The 20,627-nt window shown below is 26.1% G+C and overlaps 3 protein-coding genes across 3 annotated transcripts; 2 read left to right on the top strand and 1 right to left on the bottom strand.

Annotated features, from left to right (window-relative positions):
• Positions 1-1,073: 1,073 nt before the first annotated feature.
• Positions 1,074-4,205, top strand: LOC128961683 (2-oxoadipate dehydrogenase complex component E1-like). Its single transcript, XM_054307943.1, has 6 exons — positions 1,074-2,769; positions 2,826-2,962; positions 3,020-3,200; positions 3,283-3,738; positions 3,911-3,996; positions 4,101-4,205. The coding sequence occupies exons 1-6, from the start codon at positions 1,074-1,076 to the stop codon at positions 4,203-4,205; spliced, it is 2,661 nt and encodes an 886-aa protein (XP_054163918.1).
• A 1,158-nt stretch (positions 4,206-5,363) lies between these two features.
• On the bottom strand, positions 5,364-13,515 carry LOC128961939 (cyclin-dependent kinase 17-like). Its single transcript, XM_054308266.1, has 11 exons — positions 12,584-13,515; positions 11,534-11,692; positions 8,618-8,913; positions 8,483-8,539; positions 8,276-8,390; positions 7,283-7,377; positions 7,123-7,185; positions 6,843-6,987; positions 6,415-6,770; positions 5,868-6,033; positions 5,364-5,787 (listed from the first exon to the last, which is right to left on the bottom strand). The coding sequence occupies exons 2-11, from the start codon at positions 11,682-11,684 to the stop codon at positions 5,747-5,749; spliced, it is 1,485 nt and encodes a 494-aa protein (XP_054164241.1). The 5' UTR covers positions 11,685-11,692; positions 12,584-13,515; the 3' UTR covers positions 5,364-5,746.
• A 752-nt stretch (positions 13,516-14,267) lies between these two features.
• Positions 14,268-17,204, top strand: LOC128961682 (UDP-xylose and UDP-N-acetylglucosamine transporter-like). The gene is made up of 6 exons (XM_054307942.1): positions 14,268-14,516; positions 14,703-14,816; positions 14,880-14,982; positions 16,368-16,499; positions 16,583-16,753; positions 16,824-17,204. The coding sequence occupies exons 1-6, from the start codon at positions 14,413-14,415 to the stop codon at positions 17,202-17,204; spliced, it is 1,005 nt and encodes a 334-aa protein (XP_054163917.1). The 5' UTR covers positions 14,268-14,412.
• Positions 17,205-20,627: the final 3,423 nt, after the last annotated feature.

Below are 20,627 nucleotides of genomic sequence, written 5' to 3'. Positions count from 1 at the left end.
AGTGTTATACAATATATTATACAATATTTCAATATTTAATTCTATATTATTTTACTATAATATTGAGCTAATTAGTAATACATTTTCAAAAATATTATATTCATTAAGCATATGATTTAATCATTTGGTTGTCTTGATATGCAATAATATTTAAATAAATTTTACAAACATTTCTGCTTTCTGGTTTCTGCTTAATATTACAATTAATCAACAATAAAAAAAATAGAGAATTGCAAACAAAATAAGTTATAAATATATAATTTAGATTATTTATGGCTTTGAGGTTATACAAACAATTTTGATTATTGCATTTCATATGATTCAATGCAATAATTGATATTTAAATTTTAACATTTATAAAAATTTAATTAAAATTTAAATGAAGCCTAAAAATGTTGACAAAAATATTTAAAATATCTAAAAAGATAGCAACAAATCGTGTTTTCAACTAATGTTACCTTGAATTCAATATATTAAATTCAATGTGTAAAATTGCAAATGTAATAATAAATATAAATATATACATATAATTTATATCAAATAAAATAAATGATTGAGATTCACTGTATAAAACAATCATATTAGTAAATTATAGTATATTACAGATTACAGTACATAATCAACAACTAATAAATTAGTTGTTGATATTTTTATTAATGTAATAATAATGTTATTATCAATAGTAAGGTTTGAAAGAGATTTTTTTAAAAGTTCTGGTTATCAGTAATTTTGAGGCAACTCTCAAATCAAGGTATCCTTGAACTCAATGGCAGCTGATTTTGTATTTAACTAATATCTTAGTATTTTTTATAATTTTTTTAATAAAATATTATTTAACATAATTATAAATATAATAGTGTTTCCGACAATAAAAATAAATTATATATAGTTTTTCAATTTAAATAATTGTTTTTTCAACTAAAATTACCTAACAGTGTAAAAATATGTCTCAAATGTATAGTATTTTAAGTAAACTAAAAACTAGTGAACTTTTCATTAAACAAAATTATTTAATGAAATGTATGAATAAATATCATACGATAAGTGGTGTTTATGGCTATCAACCGAAACATATGCAGACAAACAATGTAAAAAAATTGTCAAAAAATAAATCTAATGATAAAAGTAGTTTAGATGTCCATAAATTGGTGGACACATTTCGATGTGGAGGTCACCTATTGAGCCGTTTAGATCCATTATCATTGAATGAGTCCCGAAACTGGGATGTGCTTCCAATTGAGTTGACTCACTACGAGACAAGCGATCAATTGATTGATCCGCGAGAGTTTGTCAACATTTCTGGCAACAATTCATGCAAAGTGAAGGATTTGTTGTCTTTATTGAAGGAGACCTACTCTGGAAACATAAGCATTGAGTTCATGCACTTGAATGATGCCAATGAACGACAATGGATTGCCAACAAATGGGAACATATTGTAGGAAATGACACTATTTTTAGTTTAGATGACAAAAAACGATTGGCAATGGATCTGCTCAAGTCTGAACTTTTTGATCAGTTTCTCACTAAAAAGTTTTCATCCGTTAAGAGATATGGAGGAGAGGGAGCAGAGACTATGATAACGTTTTTTGAGCATATTTTTCATGAGAGCTGTCATCACGGGGTGACTGATATTGTTATAGGAATGCCTCACAGGGGAAGACTAAATCTATTAACAAATTCTTTAAATTATCCGCCGGTTATGTTATTTCAAAAAATGTTAGGAAAATCAGAATTCAATTTACAAGAATTGAATGGCATTACCGGTGATGTCTTGTCTCATTTGTTTACATCAATTGATAGACGAATTGATGATAACAATAAAGTTCACATTATTTTACTGCCAAATCCATCACATTTAGAAGCTATCAGTCCTGTTGTTTGCGGTAAAGCCAGAGGTAAAGCAATGACTAAACAGGTCGGTCCTTATGGACAAACTGGTGATATATTACCCATTTTGGGAATTCAAGTTCACGGCGATGCAGCCTTCTCTGGACAGGGAATTATTATGGAGACACTAGCAATGGCTAACGTTCCTCATTATTCTGTTGATGGGTCAATACATTTAATAGTAAACAATCAAATTGGTTACACAACTCCGGGTCAGCTAAATCACGGTCGGTCTTCAGTTTACTGTAGCGATGCTCTCAAAATCATTGACAGTCCATGTATTCATGTCAATGGAGGCGATCCGGAAAGTGTGGTAAAAGCGGCACAGTTTGCATTGGAATACAGACACAAATTTAGAAAAGATATTGCAATTGATTTAGTTTGTTATCGACAGTGGGGTCACAATGAATTGGATGATCCGACTTTTACTAATCCTATTATGTACTCTAAAATACATTCACTTGATATGACTATACCTCAGAAATACTCAAATCAAGTTCTCACTAAAGAAGAACAAAAAGCCATTGTTGATGAATACACCGGTTTTCTCAATAAAAATTTCCAAGAAATTGATTCATACAAAGTAAAGAATACTAATTTTAATGGTGTCTGGAATGGTATAACTATGGCCTCGGATAAGACCATTACTCGATGGGATACAAGTGTTTTGCCAGAAATTTTGTATTATATTTGTGGCAAATCTATTGAAACACCCAAAGAGTTTAATTTACATCAAAACTTAAATAAAGTACTAAACGATAGAATCAACCGAATCAAAGAAGGCGTTAAAATTGATTGGGCGACGGCTGAGGCACTTGCCTTCGGGTCACTACTGTATCAGGGATTTAATGTCAGACTTTCGGGTCAAGACGTCGGAAGAGGTGATTGTAAAAAATTGTTAAAACTAATCATTAATTAATTTTTATATTAAATTCAGGCACTTTTAGTCAAAGACATGTAATGCTAGTCGACCAGAAAAGTGGTGACACATATATACCATTAAATCATTTAAATGATAACCAAAAAGGATTTATTGAAGTCTGCAATTCAATTCTTAGCGAAGAAGCAGTTCTGGTAATTGACTAACTAATTGATTCCTAATTTATAATTATAAGTTTAATAATTTATAAGGCATATGAATGGGGTCATAGTATCGACAATCCAAACAATTTGGTTGTATGGGAGGCACAGTTTGGTGACTTCTTCAATGGGGCACAAATTATTTTTGATACATTTATTTCATCCGGAGAAGCAAAATGGGGTCTATCCACAGCTTTGACACTACTATTACCGCATGGTATGGATGGTGCAGGTATTGTGTCATTAATTATCATAAATTATTTATACTATTATTAATACTATTAAGAGTTGTCATAAATTTAATGCTCTCAAAGGTCCGGAGCATTCGTCTGCAAGAATCGAGCGCTTCCTTCAAATGAGTGATTCCAAAGAAAGCTCAGTAGATTCAGATCACATTAACTGGTCTATTGTCAACCCGACAACACCGGCCCAATACTTTCATGTACTTCGGCGCCAATTGATACGCAACTATCGAAAGCCTCTGATTGTAATTACACCGAAAATACTTCTTCGTCATCCTTCCTGTGTTTCAACCATTAATGAATTCATTGATTCGACGTTTTTCAGACCAGTATTAAGTGATCCAATTGTGACAAATCAATCAGATATCAAAACTGTTGTATTTTGTTCGGGAAAGCATTATTATACCCTAAGTAAGGAAAGAGAGGATAGAAATGCCAAACACATAGCTTTGGTTCGTTTGGAAGAGTTGTGTCCCTTTCCGGCTAATGAAGTGTTGGCTCAGCTTTTGGCTTATAAATCAGCTAAAGGTTAGTAAATATAAATAAACTTTATATATTAATATCATATTAGTTATAATATTAAACAAATAATATGTTGTCAAAATTGATACTTTAAAAAACACTTTTTAAATAAATAGATTGAATGAATGGTGAAAATATAAAAATTATAATCAATCAAACTTTTTATTTGTTTTCAAAGATTTCATTTGGAGTCAAGAGGAACACCAGAATATGGGCGCCTGGAGTTATGTGAGGCCACGCTTTGACGATATTCTCAATTGTAAAGTATGTCAAGAATCTGAATTCAATTTTTATTTATTTTTCGACACAAATTATTTTTTAAAAAAACAAATGCTTATATAAATTATCTTTTTAAAACTCAACTATAGCTCCGATATGTGGGTCGACCATCACTTTGCGCGCCAGCCGTCGGTATCGGCGAATTGCATAAGAAAGAAATTACAGACATTATCGACAATATCTTCAAAAAGTGATATTTTAATACACCTACCAAATGATACCATTGGTAAATGAAAAAAATCAATCATTTTTAAAATTCAATAACTTTATTGACTATTCTTATATTACTTTCAATAATAATTGAGTTGTATAAGGATTAACAATTTGTTTAATTAATTGCAAACAATTATGAACAGTAATTTTTTTTGTCAGTAAAAATTACATATTTGGTGTGATTATGTATGGTTTACAGTATAATTTAAGGAAAAAATGTTTGAAAATTTTCATTTATAATAATAATATCAATATACAGTACAATTGTAGAAATAATAATAATTTTGTTAAAACAATAATTAGTCATAAAATATGAGAATTGTTTGTTTGCATATGGAATGCATTTAATTATAAGAATTTATTTCTCGATGACAATCAAAAAATTGTGAGACAAAACAATTTATATATAAAATCACCCGTCAGTTAGTATCGTATGTCTGATTTAAACAATGCAAACATAACAGACACTGAACTGACATTAATTAAGAAACATTTTTAGACAATTTACAAAATGGACTATTATTTTATGTGGATATTAAAAAAAATCATTATTTAATTATATTTTAATAAAATTATAATTACATTGATTGAGCAAATAATAAGACGAAATAATCGTCTAATAAAATACATTTGCATTGATTTTTAAATCTGATGGCAAACCGTTTGTTTAGTGACATCACAGAAGAGTTCACAAAAAAATCTCTTTCATAACTAAATTCATTATTCATTTATCAATTTAACTTTCACGCCGACATTCATTTTGGTTATTATTGCAAACTTATAATACAATTAATTTACATTATATATATATATAATAGAAATTACACTAATAATTTTTTAATTAAATTAAAGTGCATCAAATAAGTCAATGCATTACAAATGATATCCAATGATAATGTATATTCATTGGTAGCCAGTGGTCGCATATGTTATACCATTTCAGCTATTTTTACACACAATTATTTGGATATTAAAAAATGTATGAATAAGTTATAAATAAATCATAATTATATTATAAATTACATTGTGTCAAACAAAATTATCAGAAAATATATATATATATATATAAATTAATTTTATAAAAAATGGTTTTGAAAAAATAAATATTACAAATAAAGATATTAATAAAATCAGAAATATTCATTATATTAATAGTAATTAAAAGTAAATAATGGCTAAAATTTTGGTATTTGAGTTATACTCTATAAGTTAAGCATCAAATGCTTTGTTAAAACACTTTGGCGTTAATTATGACCGGATTGTCAAAACTAAAAATCCATTTCAATCGTTTCAATACTTTCCTCGAAAATGTTTGATTCATTCAATTTTTGTGTTAAATTTTTAGTAATAATTTGTGTAAAAGTGTAAAGTATTGGCACAAATGAGCAATATTTTTAAAATTTAGTTATTAATGGCAATTGAATTGGCTTTTAAAGTGATTGGCCAATGGATATGGAAAAAAACTTATTGTATTTATATAAGTGATTAGCACATAATGGCCACTCATTTTTTCTCTCAATTGTCAAAGCAATAGACTTTGTCGTCTGTGCCGACCATTTATGGCTAAAGTGAAGAGAGATATAAGGAGTGACGATAATGTTTAGTATTATTATTATTGTGCTTAGAGTGATGAGAGTGCGGACCTGTATTATTGGCAAACGATCGACTTCCCGGATCACGACTCAGGTGTAGACCCGGGACATTGAATATTGATTCTGTGTCTTCAAGTCGATGGACGTGTGGACCTAAACTTGAAAAGTAAAAGTGTTTCATCGATTCGTTGGCAGTTATTCGGGCCTTAGGTTCGTACTGTCAAAAATAATAATATTAAAATTTTTTATTATTAATTTATTTTTATTAATATTTTACATTTTTAAGAAATTTGTAAAAATATTGTAAAAGCACTGAAATCCAAATAATCGTAATTTATAACTATTATATATTAACTTTTATATATATTTAGAGCACTTACTTAAAAAATAATTTATATGTCAATATTGTATATTCGATTAATTATACATTAGATTCAAAATAATAATAATAATAATAGTATCAATTGTGTGTTGTCTAATATTTATAACTTTTAACAATTTTATATTTATTTCAAGTTTTAAACTATTTTATAAATGTTAAGCATTGAGTGGTAATAATTTGATAAATTTTTAATCAGAAATAATAATATAATAATACCTTAAGAAATCGATTCAAGAGATCCATGCCTTCAGAGTCAAGTCGTGGCACTCGATTGACTCTATCGATGAACGACTCGGGTTCGTAATGCGGGAAATTAAATGATAGGAACTCTTCTTTTTTTGTGATACCCTTCCAGTTGCGCTCAGTTGGTGTGCCTAATGTTCTGAATATTAGATGCAACTCATCTTCAACTGTTGAACCGGGAAATAATGGACGACCACTGGCCATCTCAAAAAATATACAGCCGACACCCCACATATCAATCGATGTATTATATTCAGTGGATCCCAGAAGTACATCCGGTGGTCGATACCATAGAGTCACCACTTCGTTTGAATAGGTTTTTGTTGGCACTAAATGAATGAAAATCAATAAATTACTCATTAAATGTGTCGTTAATTAATTTATTAATGAAGTAATAATACCTGACTTAGCACGTGCTAACCCAAAGTCTGCTAACTTGAGTTCTCCCCTCTCATTGATCAGTAAATTCTGTGGCTTTAAGTCTCTGTGAAGTATTCTTCTTCTGTGACAATATGATAGTCCTCTCAGTAATTGAAATAAAAATATCTGTTTTTTATCAACAAAAAAAATTAATAACATTTAAATCATATAATCATATGAAATGTTTATTTTATCAAAATTATACTCTTATGGCTGACAATGGCTTTTATTATGATAAAAATCAATAGTAAGTTAGCCTACCTTAACGTTATTCATATGCATTATATTACTGCAGTCATCCATATATTGCTTCAAATCTTTTTCCTTTTAGTTACAAATTAATGAAAAAGTAAAGTTATAACTTATAAGTAAAATACTGCTAAACAATGATAGCATTAACCAAAAAATTTAAATAACTCACTAAATATTCAAATACTAAAGTCAGCGACTTTTCCGTGTGAACGATGTCGTGAAGAGTCACTATATTGTTGTGCTTTAAATCTTTTAACAGTGAAACTGAAAATACAAAATATCATTTGTATTGAAATCGTTAATTTTATTCAAATTTTATAAAAATGTTTGTGTATTTATTATATATCATATAAATATTTATAAAGTTAAGGTCAGCTCAGTTGGCAATCAATGTCTATGTGTTTTGACGTAAATATAAATTTATAGCACAATTATATATAAATATAAAATTTTCTAAATAATAATTAATTCTTTAAATCATAGAATCTTTATGTCATATAAACATTTAGTAAATAATCATTTGTATCTCAAGAGGACTAAAATAAAACAAATGCACAAAATGTTATAACTAAATAGCAATGATATGTTGTAATATATTGTGTTTAGTATTTAAAAATATTTATATAAATGTTTGATCGATTAGTTTATTTCATGTTAAAGTGTGTTTAGAGTTTATATAAATTAATGTTGTTTTCAAACATGAAAGGGATTAAATTGACATAATTTACTGTTTGCTCCAAATCCTATTTAATCCTTTAAATATTAAGCTTTGCCTAAACTTTCATTAACTAAAAAAACATAATAAAATAAACTTTTATTATATTGTGTAAGGCCTACACTTTCATATTATTATATAGGAGACAAAAGTGTGAATTTAGGTTTAAATGAGGAAATTTCATTAAAAATGTTTTTTTTTATTATATCAAATTGATTTATCATCTCTAATAAATGCTGAAATTATAGTTATTTATCATATTTTAATATTTTATGCACTTATGTATAAACCAATGGGAATGATAACATAGATATATGTTAAGTATATTTCAAATAATATCTTTTTCCATTAATAGTTTTGTTTATCTATTATATTGTTGTACAAATAACTAACAATATTTAATGAATTAAATATTAGGTTAATTAATAGGTAATGAAAGATTCATACCTTCCCTAATGGCAGTACAGGGCGCTCCTTCTTCGTGTTCGAGTCGGATCTCTTTGAGTGCAACCAATTTGTCGGTTAACCTACTTTTCCCTTTGAAAACAGTAGCATAAGTGCCCTATAAATACACATCAAACAAACATTTGTGAGATGAGTATTGATTTCACATTAATATAACTTTTAGTAAGATATCATATATTGATGCCATACTTCTCCCAATTTGTCTAATTTGGTGTACGTTTCCATTCGTCCAAAACCGATCTCATTCTGTTATAAAATGATAAATTAAGTCAACATTTGATGACAACGTAGAGTAAAATTGCAAATTAAAGACATGAGACATACCAGCGACTGACGTCTCATTTGTCGAGTTAATGGTCCATCAGGTGTAGGACTTAATGATTGCTTAACCAAAAAGCTTTCTGGCAGATGGAGGTCAGCGGGCAGTGAAAGTCTTTTGCTTATGTCTTGAGGATTGATCCGTCGAGTCCTATGATTTCTCATCCGGACGTTCCCATTGGCGGCGTTCCCATTACTAATATAATGACTTTTAGTAACGGGAGACACGACTTCATCAGAAGCACCGGATGCTTCTTCACTTTCACCATCGGAACCAAATCGTGGCATTTCGTGAACAACACCTTTGAATGATAATAAAACATGTCTTAAATAATTTATTTTTGGTTTTCGGCTTCAATGCACTTCACTAATKTCAAAGAGTTATCAATTCAATGCATTAATCAATATTTGAAAATAAAAAAGTAATTTGTGAGACATAACAAACACATAATGGTTCAAACATAGAGCACATATAGCCAGGCATCGGGTGCAACATCCTTTCAATGGTTACCATAACAACTCATCTCCAGAGTTCATCTCTCATGTAATCAATAGTATACACTATTTCTCAACACAATTGTTATGTTATCACTAGTCTTGGTATTAAAGGAAGAAACGGCACTCATATAGGGAACATATCCTTACATAACTGTGCTATATCTTCAATATATATCTCTTTATAAATATGTGTGTCTAATGTTTAGTAAACTAAAAGAGACGAAACAGATCCAATAGATTTACACAAATGGTATTATAAATGATGGGTATATTCAAAAATTTTAAGTCAACCGTATAATAATAAATGAGAAATTTTGACAATAGAGAAACGAGAGAGACTGCCGTTAAAATGATAACATATGGAGATAACTACTAGTCTTGAAAAATATATTTTCTAATATCACTTAGTTTTTTGGACAAACCTATTGTTATGGCATCACATAACACAACAAACACACATTTATTTTACAATTAAGTTTACAAACATAATTAACAAAATTGCATTAACTTATATGCAATAAACCTTTGAATTATCAGTTCATTATAACAACACATTTAATATATTATATAACACATAATTTTATCCGAAACATTACTTTTTGAAATAAAGGCGTCACCGATATGGCACTAATAGTGTGCGGCACCAGATGTATAGCAAAGAGTATAAGTCAACGACAAATGTCACCAAACATTAGGAAGACATCAAATTTGAAGTTATAATGTATGGGAAAAATGAAAATTCCTTTCGATTACTACCACTAACTATAATATAGCTATACTTTAGTTATGACAGACATATATACTTTTGGTTGACAACCATTTCACTCAAATAAACTCATCACTAATTCAATTCAACCCTCGATAACGATTTTTATACATTTATTTTTCAGCTAACATTTACTGTAACTGTGATATCCTTTTCACTGAATATCTTATCTATAAAATTATTACGAATAATCACTTATAAAGCCCGTACTATTGTTTTGTCAATTATTAATGAAAATTTTTATAACAAAGTGCTATTGTAATAAATGCTGAGTTAAATCATTAAATTATATTATTAAATAAAAACTGATAATAGAATTAGCAGACAAAAGTAATAACAATTAAATAGAAATAACAACTAAAATGTCTTATATTTATGAATATACCATAAAAAGCAAACAATGGAAATGCATTTATTACCAAATAAATAAATTTTTAATTAAATAATAAATAAAAATCAATTATGATTTGTTGTGTTAGACTATTTGTTCAGACTTTGAATGTCTCTAATAATAACTAATTTTTGAAGCATTAAATCAACAAATAAATCATAATATATATTAAGAGAAACAAAGTATATTTAATTATTAGTTTAAACACTTGACTCTTGGAATAGGAAACAAATTGCCAACAATTGGTGGTTCACTGTTGAGACAGTGGTTTAAAGTGCTATTTATAGTGAAAAACTTTATATATAACTACAGCTGAAACCAATAAAAAAAGTGACTGTAAAGCAGACATTATTATATTACTAATTATAAGCAAATATATTCATAAAACACAAAACATAAAAATAAACTAATATTATGTCTCTTTTGTTTTACATATGTATAAACATGTGAAGCAATTGATACAAATTAAGGAAACTAAAAAATTAATTGAAAATTAATTATTTGAAATTCAATTATAAGCAATGTGGGAAAAGTGGTTTTTGCTTAGGGAGTGTACCGCAAATATATACATTTATTCGCTTAGTTTAAATGATTAATTTCAGACAAAAATAAAAGAAAAACTTATTTTTTGTGTGTAAAAAATAGCAAACAAAATGGAAAGTTGACTATCAGTCAGTCCTTGGCTTAAATTTGAACCTAACTTTCACTAAGATTTGCAATTGACTCTAGCGTTTAAAATAGATATACTAAAAAAATTAAAGAAAAATGAGGCTTTCGGGGATCGTTGGTTGTGGGGATAGGGATAAGGATAGGGAGTCACAGAGACGGATGAGTCTAAATGCATATGAGTTGAGGGCACTGTCAGCTGTCAATTGGCAATGTAATCATTGGGATGAGATATAGGCTGCTTAAGGGAAGTAGAAAAAATCTATTTCAATGCATTATATTAATAGACATAATGTTTGAAAATTATGTATCACACTATTAGATATAATGTTTATATCATATACAGCACATTATATTTTAGTTGTGTGTAAACGTGATATTAAATAGTGAATCAATTTATTACATAAAACCGCATCGCAAGGCATTTGATCGATAATTGTTGCCTCTATTGGATCAATGAGTTTGTGCACTGAATTTGGCACAAATCAAAACTCCAACACAAAAATAACATAAAATACAAATAATAATAAATACTAATATATAGAGTAAAACAAACAAAAACATTAAATATAGTGTTTTTTGCTTTTTATTTAAGACTTACTCAAACTCTTGGAGTTCTTCAATTGACTGTTCTTGCGTTTGGTGTGTCCATTGTTGGTCAGTCCTAAAGAGCTGAACCAATTGCTTAAACTTAATTTATGACTATTAAAATTGCCAAATGTCGAGCTCTTATGCAATAACTTTATCTCCATTTCCAACTCTATATAATAAAAAAATCGATACAAATAATTAGATTATTCACAACATTGTATTACATAAACTACTATTTTGGGACTTTGAGTCATTGATAATGTGTTAAAATATATGTAATGCAATCCAATAAATATAAATTATTTCACATTTTTGAGGTTTAGCCCTAAGTTTTATAATATTTATATATTTATTTAAATAGATTAATACAAGTTGTCTGACAGTTCACTCAATGAGCCCGTTATCAAAGTGTTTATAATTTATGAGATTTCCTTATAAGACAATTAATATTTGAGTTCATAACACATATCATATGTGCCTCTGTCTCACTCCTTATTATTAATAGTTGCACTACTATTACATACAATTTTAGGGCTAATTTATTTACAATAATAAAAACAAAGGTTAACTCTTGTTATACATAATAAAATTATTTAATGCAATTTATTAAATATTTTATTATAACAGAAAATAACAGTTCAAATGAAAAATAAGTTTTTCATATAATTACATAATTTAAATAATTTAATTATATTTATCAATATATATAAGGCATAATCATGTTTAATATCATATATGGTTAATACAAATTGTAATAAAAATAGTTTATATAATCATATAATTAATGCGCGACTTATAATAACATTTAAAGGGAAACTTTTTCATAAAATTGATACCTAAAACAAACACATCATATACTACTAAAATCCTATCACTATATCACTATTTTTTATGTCAAACACATTAAACTTTTTTTTTAATCATTTTGCGACTGATTAGACATTTAAAACAAATAAAACTTTTCAAATGTAAAAATGTATTACAAATGGTAAGCCAATCGTGCGGCTAATGGTGTAAAATATAAACAGTTTTTAGTGCTTTTTATTGTATATTGACATACCTGTCCTCAATAGTGTTGGCAACACCTAATGGCACTTAAATGTCAAGCACTGGAGGCTTGAGGTATACATACAACACTGACACACGGGTAGTGGTGTATAACTGGTCAACGAGTGGGCAGACAGTTGATGACTAAGCCATCAATTAAAAGGATTTATAAATAATTATAATAATAAATACATTGTTTTTATGTATGACATATGACATATATTAGTCCAATCATTGATTCATTAATATAAAACTCAATGTTATAGTGATTATTATGAATGAATCACACACTCAATGGGCAAAACACAAACACATCTAACAGTCCTTTCAATGCTTAAGTCATAAATGTTTGACACAACTGACCAAATAATGACAACTGTATTACACAATCAGTGAAAGTATTACTTATTTAATATTATTATTAAGTAATTATTAATTATTGTTATCTTAAGTTATGTTGAATACAACAAAACAATGTAAACACAGTATATGTATTGTATGGGTAGTAATGTATGTGTTGTACAATAGTATTGTTGTTGTATGGGTTGGTGTCGTCCCTCACATCACAACACAACACAACTGTACCACTGATTCATTGATTCACTCAATGCCTGACAAACACTGCCTAACCATTCAATGAGTCATTCACTACACTATTATATGCCAGAGGAGTCTACACTTAGGGATCGTTATGTCATTGCAAACACATCCTCACATATGGCCAGTCAGTCAAGTCAGTCGTCTACTGTATTATGGGGTCGACACCGGACTGACAACATGTTTGGACCCACTTTTACATTCATATAATACAAGTAATACAACTATCACTACAATATAAGAGCCCAAACATAGTGGCCATCATTGATATGAATGGGCGTAGAGTTTCATTTGACTAACTATTAGGTCTCACATAGTTTTGATTGACTTTTCAAACATAGGACCTATCAATACAACACATTTGTCAAACTAATTATAAGCATAAGTTTTATCCAACAAATAACATAATAAATCATTTCTATGAATATATATTTGTATTTATGGCAAAAAATGTCTACAATTTATTACTTGAATTTTTTGTTTAGTAAAATATGTAAAAAATGTTAAAAATAACATTAGTTTTGTTGCATTCAATTGCCATAAATCGCCGCATAAGTTATCTTTATCTTAATGTAAAATCCTATCATAAAAATATTTTTATTATATCCCGTATTATTAATCATACATATAATATAATTTAAGTAATTTATATTTGGTTTATATTTTATTAAAATTTTAAATCAATGTCTAACACAATGTGATCATCAATTGATTGTATTTTATACTACATTACTGTAGAGTACAGTATACTATTGACTCCACAAGTGTTTGAAAATTCAAAAGTATCGATTAGATTAACATATGATCCCCAAAAATGTATTTAATTTGAAAACTAGAGTTGTAATGACAGCGATTGTGACATAAGAAATTGAACTAGATCAATTAGACAATATTAATTTAATTAAAATTATTACATAAACAATACATTCAATTGTTTATTATTTTTATAGCATGGTCAATTGGCAAAATAACTCTAAACATTTATTTTCAATAATAAAGCAATAAATACAACACTAGTTATTTTGTATTAAAAAAGTATAGCATTGTATTAGATATTAATATATTATACAACAAAAGTCAACAAAACTTTTTAAAGCCAACAATACAACCAAAACATTGCATAACAACAACACAAGTGATGTGTTTTAAACATATAATATAATTCAGATATTTGTATGTTATGTCAGAATAAAACAAAAGTAATTCAATTTTTTTGGGACCAAAAGTTTGTTTTTTGTTGTGTCAATGGATATGAAGAGTCGTTCATCAGATCTTAAGATAGTGTCAGTGATAGCACTGGTATTCATGAGTTGTGGGGCTAATGTTGTGGCCCTCGAGTCGATCATTAGGTTTGTTAATGAAATGCATCGAAAAAAACAGGATTTTTGTTGTTGTGTTTGAATATCATAACTCATTAAAACATGTATTTGTTTTAATACACACTTTGAATGAATGCAAACACTATTTCACGAGTTGTTCCCATTAATAGTGATAACAATTAGTAATTAATATTTTTGTATTGATATGATTGTTAGGCACACACCTGGCGCTGGAAACCTCATTAATTTGGCTCAGATTGCAGTCATATCTGTGGAGGGCTTCCTGTTTAGCACCAGATGTGGCCGTCAAAGATCACACATCCCCTTAAGGTATTGGTGTATATGTGCTGACCATCGATGACTAATTAATACCATTTTTCTCTGATGGCACAGACATTACATATTACTAGTACTGCACTTCTTTGTGGTCAGTCTTACCAGTAGTTATGCCAATGTATACAATATGCCGATGCCTTTGATTATGATCTTTAGATCCGTAAGTTTATTACTGTTTTTCAAAATCTAATCACTTAATTGATAATCAATTACTAAATCGATTAACTGTTTACTTGAAGTTTTTATTCAGCAAAACATTATTAATTGTTTTCATAAGTTATGATTCATAACATAAATATACAGTATATTCAAAGGTTAGGTATTTTTGTCATTAATTTAAACACCAAATGTAAATCCATTAAACACATGATATAAGAGTTCATACATTTTAAAACTAAGACTTAAAATAAATAGGGTTTCATAAGGTTTTCATATATTGTAAACAAATTAATTGTAAACTAAACACAAGTTTAGTGAAAATAATTAAAAATTTTAAATAAATGAAAGACTAAATGTCTTGAATTATGAGAAACAGAGGGGAAGAGTAAAGTTTTTAATTAAATAAAATTATATTTATAATAATAATATGACTTACTCTTGAATTTTGCAGACGACTTGCTTTATATATGTAAATATTTAGTTTATTTTTCAATAACAATATTATTTATTTCATCAAAATATTTAAATCCTCTAGTTTTACAACAACAACAAAATTATAAAAATATTACTTAAAACATTTTAGAGAAAGTTAAACACAAAAATTAAATTATATTTATATAAGATTTTTTTCCCAATATTTTCCTTATGCATAAATAAAATATATTTTTGTTGTTGTTTTTACTTTTATTAAACTTTTTTGTTGCTTCACATATAAATCAAATGTTTTCTAATAATTGCGGAAATATAATAAATACTTTAGTCAGTCTTTAATATATAATATCTACAATAAATGTTTTTTAGGTCTGAAATGTTGATAATTTTATCACTTATGACACTTTGTTTCCGTTTTATATCAAAACAAAATAAAGCAAAACTTTAATTACATATATAAACTTATTATTAAAAAATATGTAATTAACTGATAGTTGTTTGGAGTGACAACTGATAGCTTTCCTTTTGTCACTTAAAATGGTATTTATTTATTTTTTAATATAAAGTATTTATAATTATTAACACTTAATATATTTATTACAACACATAATTTCTTATCGCGAAATTTAGATAAATGCGATTATTATGAAAATTATATACAGAAGTCATGCAAAGTTTAAGAAACTTTCTCTTTAATAAAATCCAATATAATCTTGAATGGGAATAACCTTTTTTAAAAAATGAAAATCCAAAAAATTTGTAGGAATCAGCATAAAAACAATGTTTGATTTAATACAATGACTTATGAAAGTCATGAAATACACAGTTGGATGTATTTTAGTAGTCATTATTTAGCTTACTATATATATTATATTTTTTAATAATAGCGGACGAAAATATATTAATCAGTAAAAAACTCATTTATAATTCACTTCATTTCCCATTTGACTTTAGGGTTCATTAATCGCAAACTTGATTTTGGGAATACTTATCCTTAAGCGTCACTACACTCTCACTAAATATTTGTCGGTAATCATCATAACGATTGGCATAATTGTATGCACATTGGCATCGATTCATAAACCTGTAACTAATTGTTAACAAATTATCATTACTTTATTGAATGCTTATGAAAAAACCTTCAAATTAATGTTTAATGTTTCTTTAAGGATGAAAACAATGATTCAAATGTAAAGCCAAATCAAAATACATCATTTGACTGGACTGTTGGTATACTTTTAATGTTGTTATCGTTGTTTACTTCAGCAAATACGGGTATATTTCAAGAGAAACTTTACCAAAAGTTTGGTAAACATCCTCATGAAGCATTGTTTTATACTGTAAGTTATTGTCAGTCATCATAATTGGTTTATTGGCGTAAAAAACTAATAAATTTATTATTATTATTAGCATTTTCTACAATTACCCGGTTTTCTACTATTGCTATCAAACATAACCCAACATATTGTGATATTTACTAAATCAGAGCCATATATCATTGATTTGACAGCATTTTCTCTAATTATGCCTAAACTATGGTTACTATTGTTAGCAAATTGTTTGGCTCAATACATATGTATAAGAAGTGTGTTTATATTGACCGCTGAATGCACTTCATTGACAGTTACTTTGGTTGTGACTATTAGAAAGTTTTTATCACTAATTTTTTCAATATTTTATTTTCAAAATACATTTACATCTAGTCATTGGTTGGGAATGGCATTAGTTTTTATAGGAACTATACTTTTTGTTGATATTCCTCAAAGAGTATTCAAAGTAAAAACAAAGTGATATTTATATTTTAACAACTGATAATAAATATAAGCAATTTGTTATTTTTACTATTTATAGATAATTTTGTTTATAATAAAATAGTGATTATTATTCTGAAGTTTTAATATATTTCCAAATATGCATCTTATAATTTAAGTTAATATAACACTATATATATATATATATATTTATCACTGTTATAACAATTTATTATCTGTTCTAATTTTAAGTTTAAAATATTTATTAAAAAATATTTTTTACATTATCTAATTATTTAATATATAACTTACTGTATAATTTTTTATTATAGTGTTATACAGATTATACAAAAAAGTAAATATTATACTGTAGTTTACAGGTTTTGTCATAATGTAAACTTAGTATAAATTGATAAATTTGACAAATCTATCTAAATTTATACACAATTGATTAAAAAAAGATAAAAATGACATTTTTGTATATTTTATCATTTGTTATATTTACAAATATATGGCATATTTGCTGAGTTTATCTTTTGGCAAAAGATGCCAACAGTGCTGTCGTTTGCATTGATGTCACTTTTATCAGTTCAATCATTACACAAAATTGAAGATTATATCTTATCTTATATCAAATGTTTATTATTATTTAACTTTTTGAAATAATATATAATATTATAATAAATGATTTGTATATCAATGTTAATATGTAAATAATTAGATATATCGTAACATGAATTGTTTGATAGCATATTATTTATTTTAGATAAAATCATTGAGAATGTTACAAAAATTTGATATAGATAGTAAAAATTTATATTGAGGAATTGAAATTTATATATTTAATATAATTTTATTGTTATTGTTATTTATCATGTTTTAGGTTATGTTAGATTAGTATTTTTTAATTTTATTTTAAATAGTATAATATTCTCACGTATTAATCTCAAAAAATAGATTCTCAATGCACATCAATTAAATTTCACATCAAAAATTTATATACAGTATATGGTGTACCACAACAAAAGATATAAATTTAATTAATTTTATAAATTTGTTATTATAAATTATAGTTATATTTGTTATATCATTAATGTTATAAAATATTAGTGATAATAACTAAAATGTGATTAAAAGAAAGTTATTATAATATATGGATTAAATAGTAGATATGAGAAACGATTGGATCCATACAATAAACTTGGATTATAACTATTATTACTACTTTAAATTAAGACTTTATAAACGGTTTGTATAAAAAGTAATAAATGTTAATTATATTATTTAATAAAGAATAAATTTAATATTCTTATATACACACAATTATTTATGTGTGTTTGACCTAATAATAACTTTTATCAATATTTACATTTAATTTGTCATATGTTAAAATGTGTATAAAATTAAAATGTAAATTTATTGACAATATTAACATATACTGTATTATATATTGTTATTAAAAATATAAGTAACATATTATATAATTGATAATACTTGTATCATGAACAATAAATTGTATTAAGTAATACAAAAATACTCAGGAAGTGATATATGAAATGAATTTTTGTTTTATTTAAAATTGTATTATTGAATATGTTTTTATATAAGTTTGCATAAGATATCATCTAAACTGATGTTTTTATGATTATTTAAAAAGTTTTTGTTTGACAAATTTACACAATACAGTGGATACAGTACAGTACTTATACATTAAGTTATATACTTTACAATACCTTTTTTACAATTAACAATAATTATGAGATGAATTGTATTAAAATTCAAATTACTGTTATTTTTAATATACAGATATTAGTTGTGAAAATAGTTATTTTAAAAGTACAGTATAAGTATACCTTCATAAATAAAAAATACATAAATGTAAGCATACAATCAAAAATAAAGTAATTTTTCAATTAATTAAAAAGATATTTTAACAAAATGTGTGTGTGTGTGTGTGTGWGAGAGAGAGAGAGAGAGAGAGAGAGATTTATAACAATATTAATCTATAAATTATTAATAAAGACAATTAAAACAATTTTGATTTATATGCTAATATTATAAGCAATAATTTGTTGTGAATCTGAAAATATTCAATTAGATAAATAAGTTAATATATAATTAAATACTATAAGAGTTTCATCTTTTTTATTAATAAATTTTTCTGAGATATAACGAGAATTCCAACGACAGGTCACTTATTTTTTATATGTTTAATAGTATCCAATCAACTAATAAATCGTTAGTCATTTGTTATAATGTTTTATGATATTATTTATTTGATTGTGTGATATAATTATTATTGTTGTTGTAGTTGATGTTGTAGTTGTTGTTGTACTACCTATTTGTTGGTTATTTGAACATCAATCAAATTCTTTGAGTTATTCATAATCTTATAATCAAATATAAAAATATTTGTTTTCATATAAAAAATAATTTTATTTTTGTAAGACAAATTGTTTATATAATAATAAATTATATTCTGTATTATTTTGTTTTCAATTGATTTTTGATAATAAAAATAATAAATATAAATTAAAAGCTTTTATATTTAGCAAATTATTATGAAAATGTTAAATAAATTTCTGGGAAATAAGTTGTAATATTAATATAACAGAGTATAAGACATGACAATTGGTCAGTCATTGATGCTTAAGGTATATAAGTATTGGTTTTGATGTCACAGACATCTGACAATAATCTTAACATTAATGAGAGTCCAAAGCTGTTTGTCGCCACTCAATAGATATATTCAATATTACGTATGTTATTAAATATACAGTACATGTATGTGACCTCTCTATCTATTTTTTGTTCATACAGTATATGCCATTCATATCTTTCCAAATATCATATCAAATATTTTTGCAGTCATTGGTCAGCCAATTGCTAAAAGCAATCTATAAACTACTTGACATAAAATTTCTTCTCACTTAATATTAATACTACAAATATTTAAATGATAATATTTAACATTTTCTATACATTTTATCGACTAAAATAAATAGGACCAACAAATTTAATAAAAATGCCATATTATTGTTGAAATAAATTGACTCATCTCTAATCAAATAATACTCAACATAAGTTATTTTTATTATTTATAACTATATACAAGTATATATAAATATTGTTTTTTAATTTTATACAACATGTTTATTATTAATATTTAAATATTAATATTTTATATTAAAACTATTACTATATTAAAAATGTATTATTAATTGCAACTGGGTAAAACATATATAAATTGTATAAAACATCTTATATATGAAATGGGTAATGCAATTTTCAGTAAACACAAATTATTTTTGTTACAATAATATAATCATGTTTTACACATGAGGATAAAAGTTAATGCAACATATAATATAATATTTCATAATATAATTTTTCATAACTTGTAGACTTATAATACTGTACGGTATATTGTAATGTATTTTTGTAAATTAGTTTAGTTTTTCAA

This window comes from Oppia nitens, unplaced genomic scaffold (genome assembly GCF_028296485.1).
Source record: "Oppia nitens isolate AA-2021 unplaced genomic scaffold, nextdenovo-longstitch-racon4-pilon3 scaffold5_pilon_pilon_pilon, whole genome shotgun sequence".
In the NCBI taxonomy this organism is placed as follows: domain Eukaryota; kingdom Metazoa; phylum Arthropoda; class Arachnida; order Sarcoptiformes; family Oppiidae; genus Oppia; species Oppia nitens.
Note: the sequence above shows the minus strand (reverse complement) of the source record. Positions and strands in the feature narration are given on the sequence as shown.

What these genes read in the sequence shown, in the direction of transcription:
- LOC128961683 (XM_054307943.1), top strand. Translation starts at nt 1,074, where the DNA reads ATGCAGACAAACAATGTAAAAAAATTGTCAAAAAATAAATCTAATGAT. An exon ending in GGGTCAAGACGTCGGAAGAG is followed by an intron (nt 2,770 to 2,825) that starts GTGATTGTAAAA and finishes TATTAAATTCAG; the next exon opens with GCACTTTTAGTCAAAGACAT. An exon ending in ACGATATTCTCAATTGTAAA is followed by an intron (nt 3,997 to 4,100) that starts GTATGTCAAGAA and finishes ACTCAACTATAG; the next exon opens with CTCCGATATGTGGGTCGACC.
- LOC128961939 (XM_054308266.1), bottom strand. Translation starts at nt 11,684, where the DNA reads ATGGAGATAAAGTTATTGCATAAGAGCTCGACATTTGGCAATTTTAAT. An exon ending in GAAGAACTCCAAGAGTTTGA is followed by an intron (nt 8,914 to 11,533) that starts GTAAGTCTTAAA and finishes TATCATTCAAAG; the next exon opens with GTGTTGTTCACGAAATGCCA. An exon ending in ATCGTTTGCCAATAATACAG is followed by an intron (nt 5,788 to 5,867) that starts GTCCGCACTCTC and finishes TCTTCACTTTAG; the next exon opens with CCATAAATGGTCGGCACAGA.
- LOC128961682 (XM_054307942.1), top strand. Translation starts at nt 14,413, where the DNA reads ATGGATATGAAGAGTCGTTCATCAGATCTTAAGATAGTGTCAGTGATA. An exon ending in TGATTATGATCTTTAGATCC is followed by an intron (nt 14,983 to 16,367) that starts GTAAGTTTATTA and finishes ATTTGACTTTAG; the next exon opens with GGTTCATTAATCGCAAACTT. An exon ending in TGGCATCGATTCATAAACCT is followed by an intron (nt 16,500 to 16,582) that starts GTAACTAATTGT and finishes TGTTTCTTTAAG; the next exon opens with GATGAAAACAATGATTCAAA.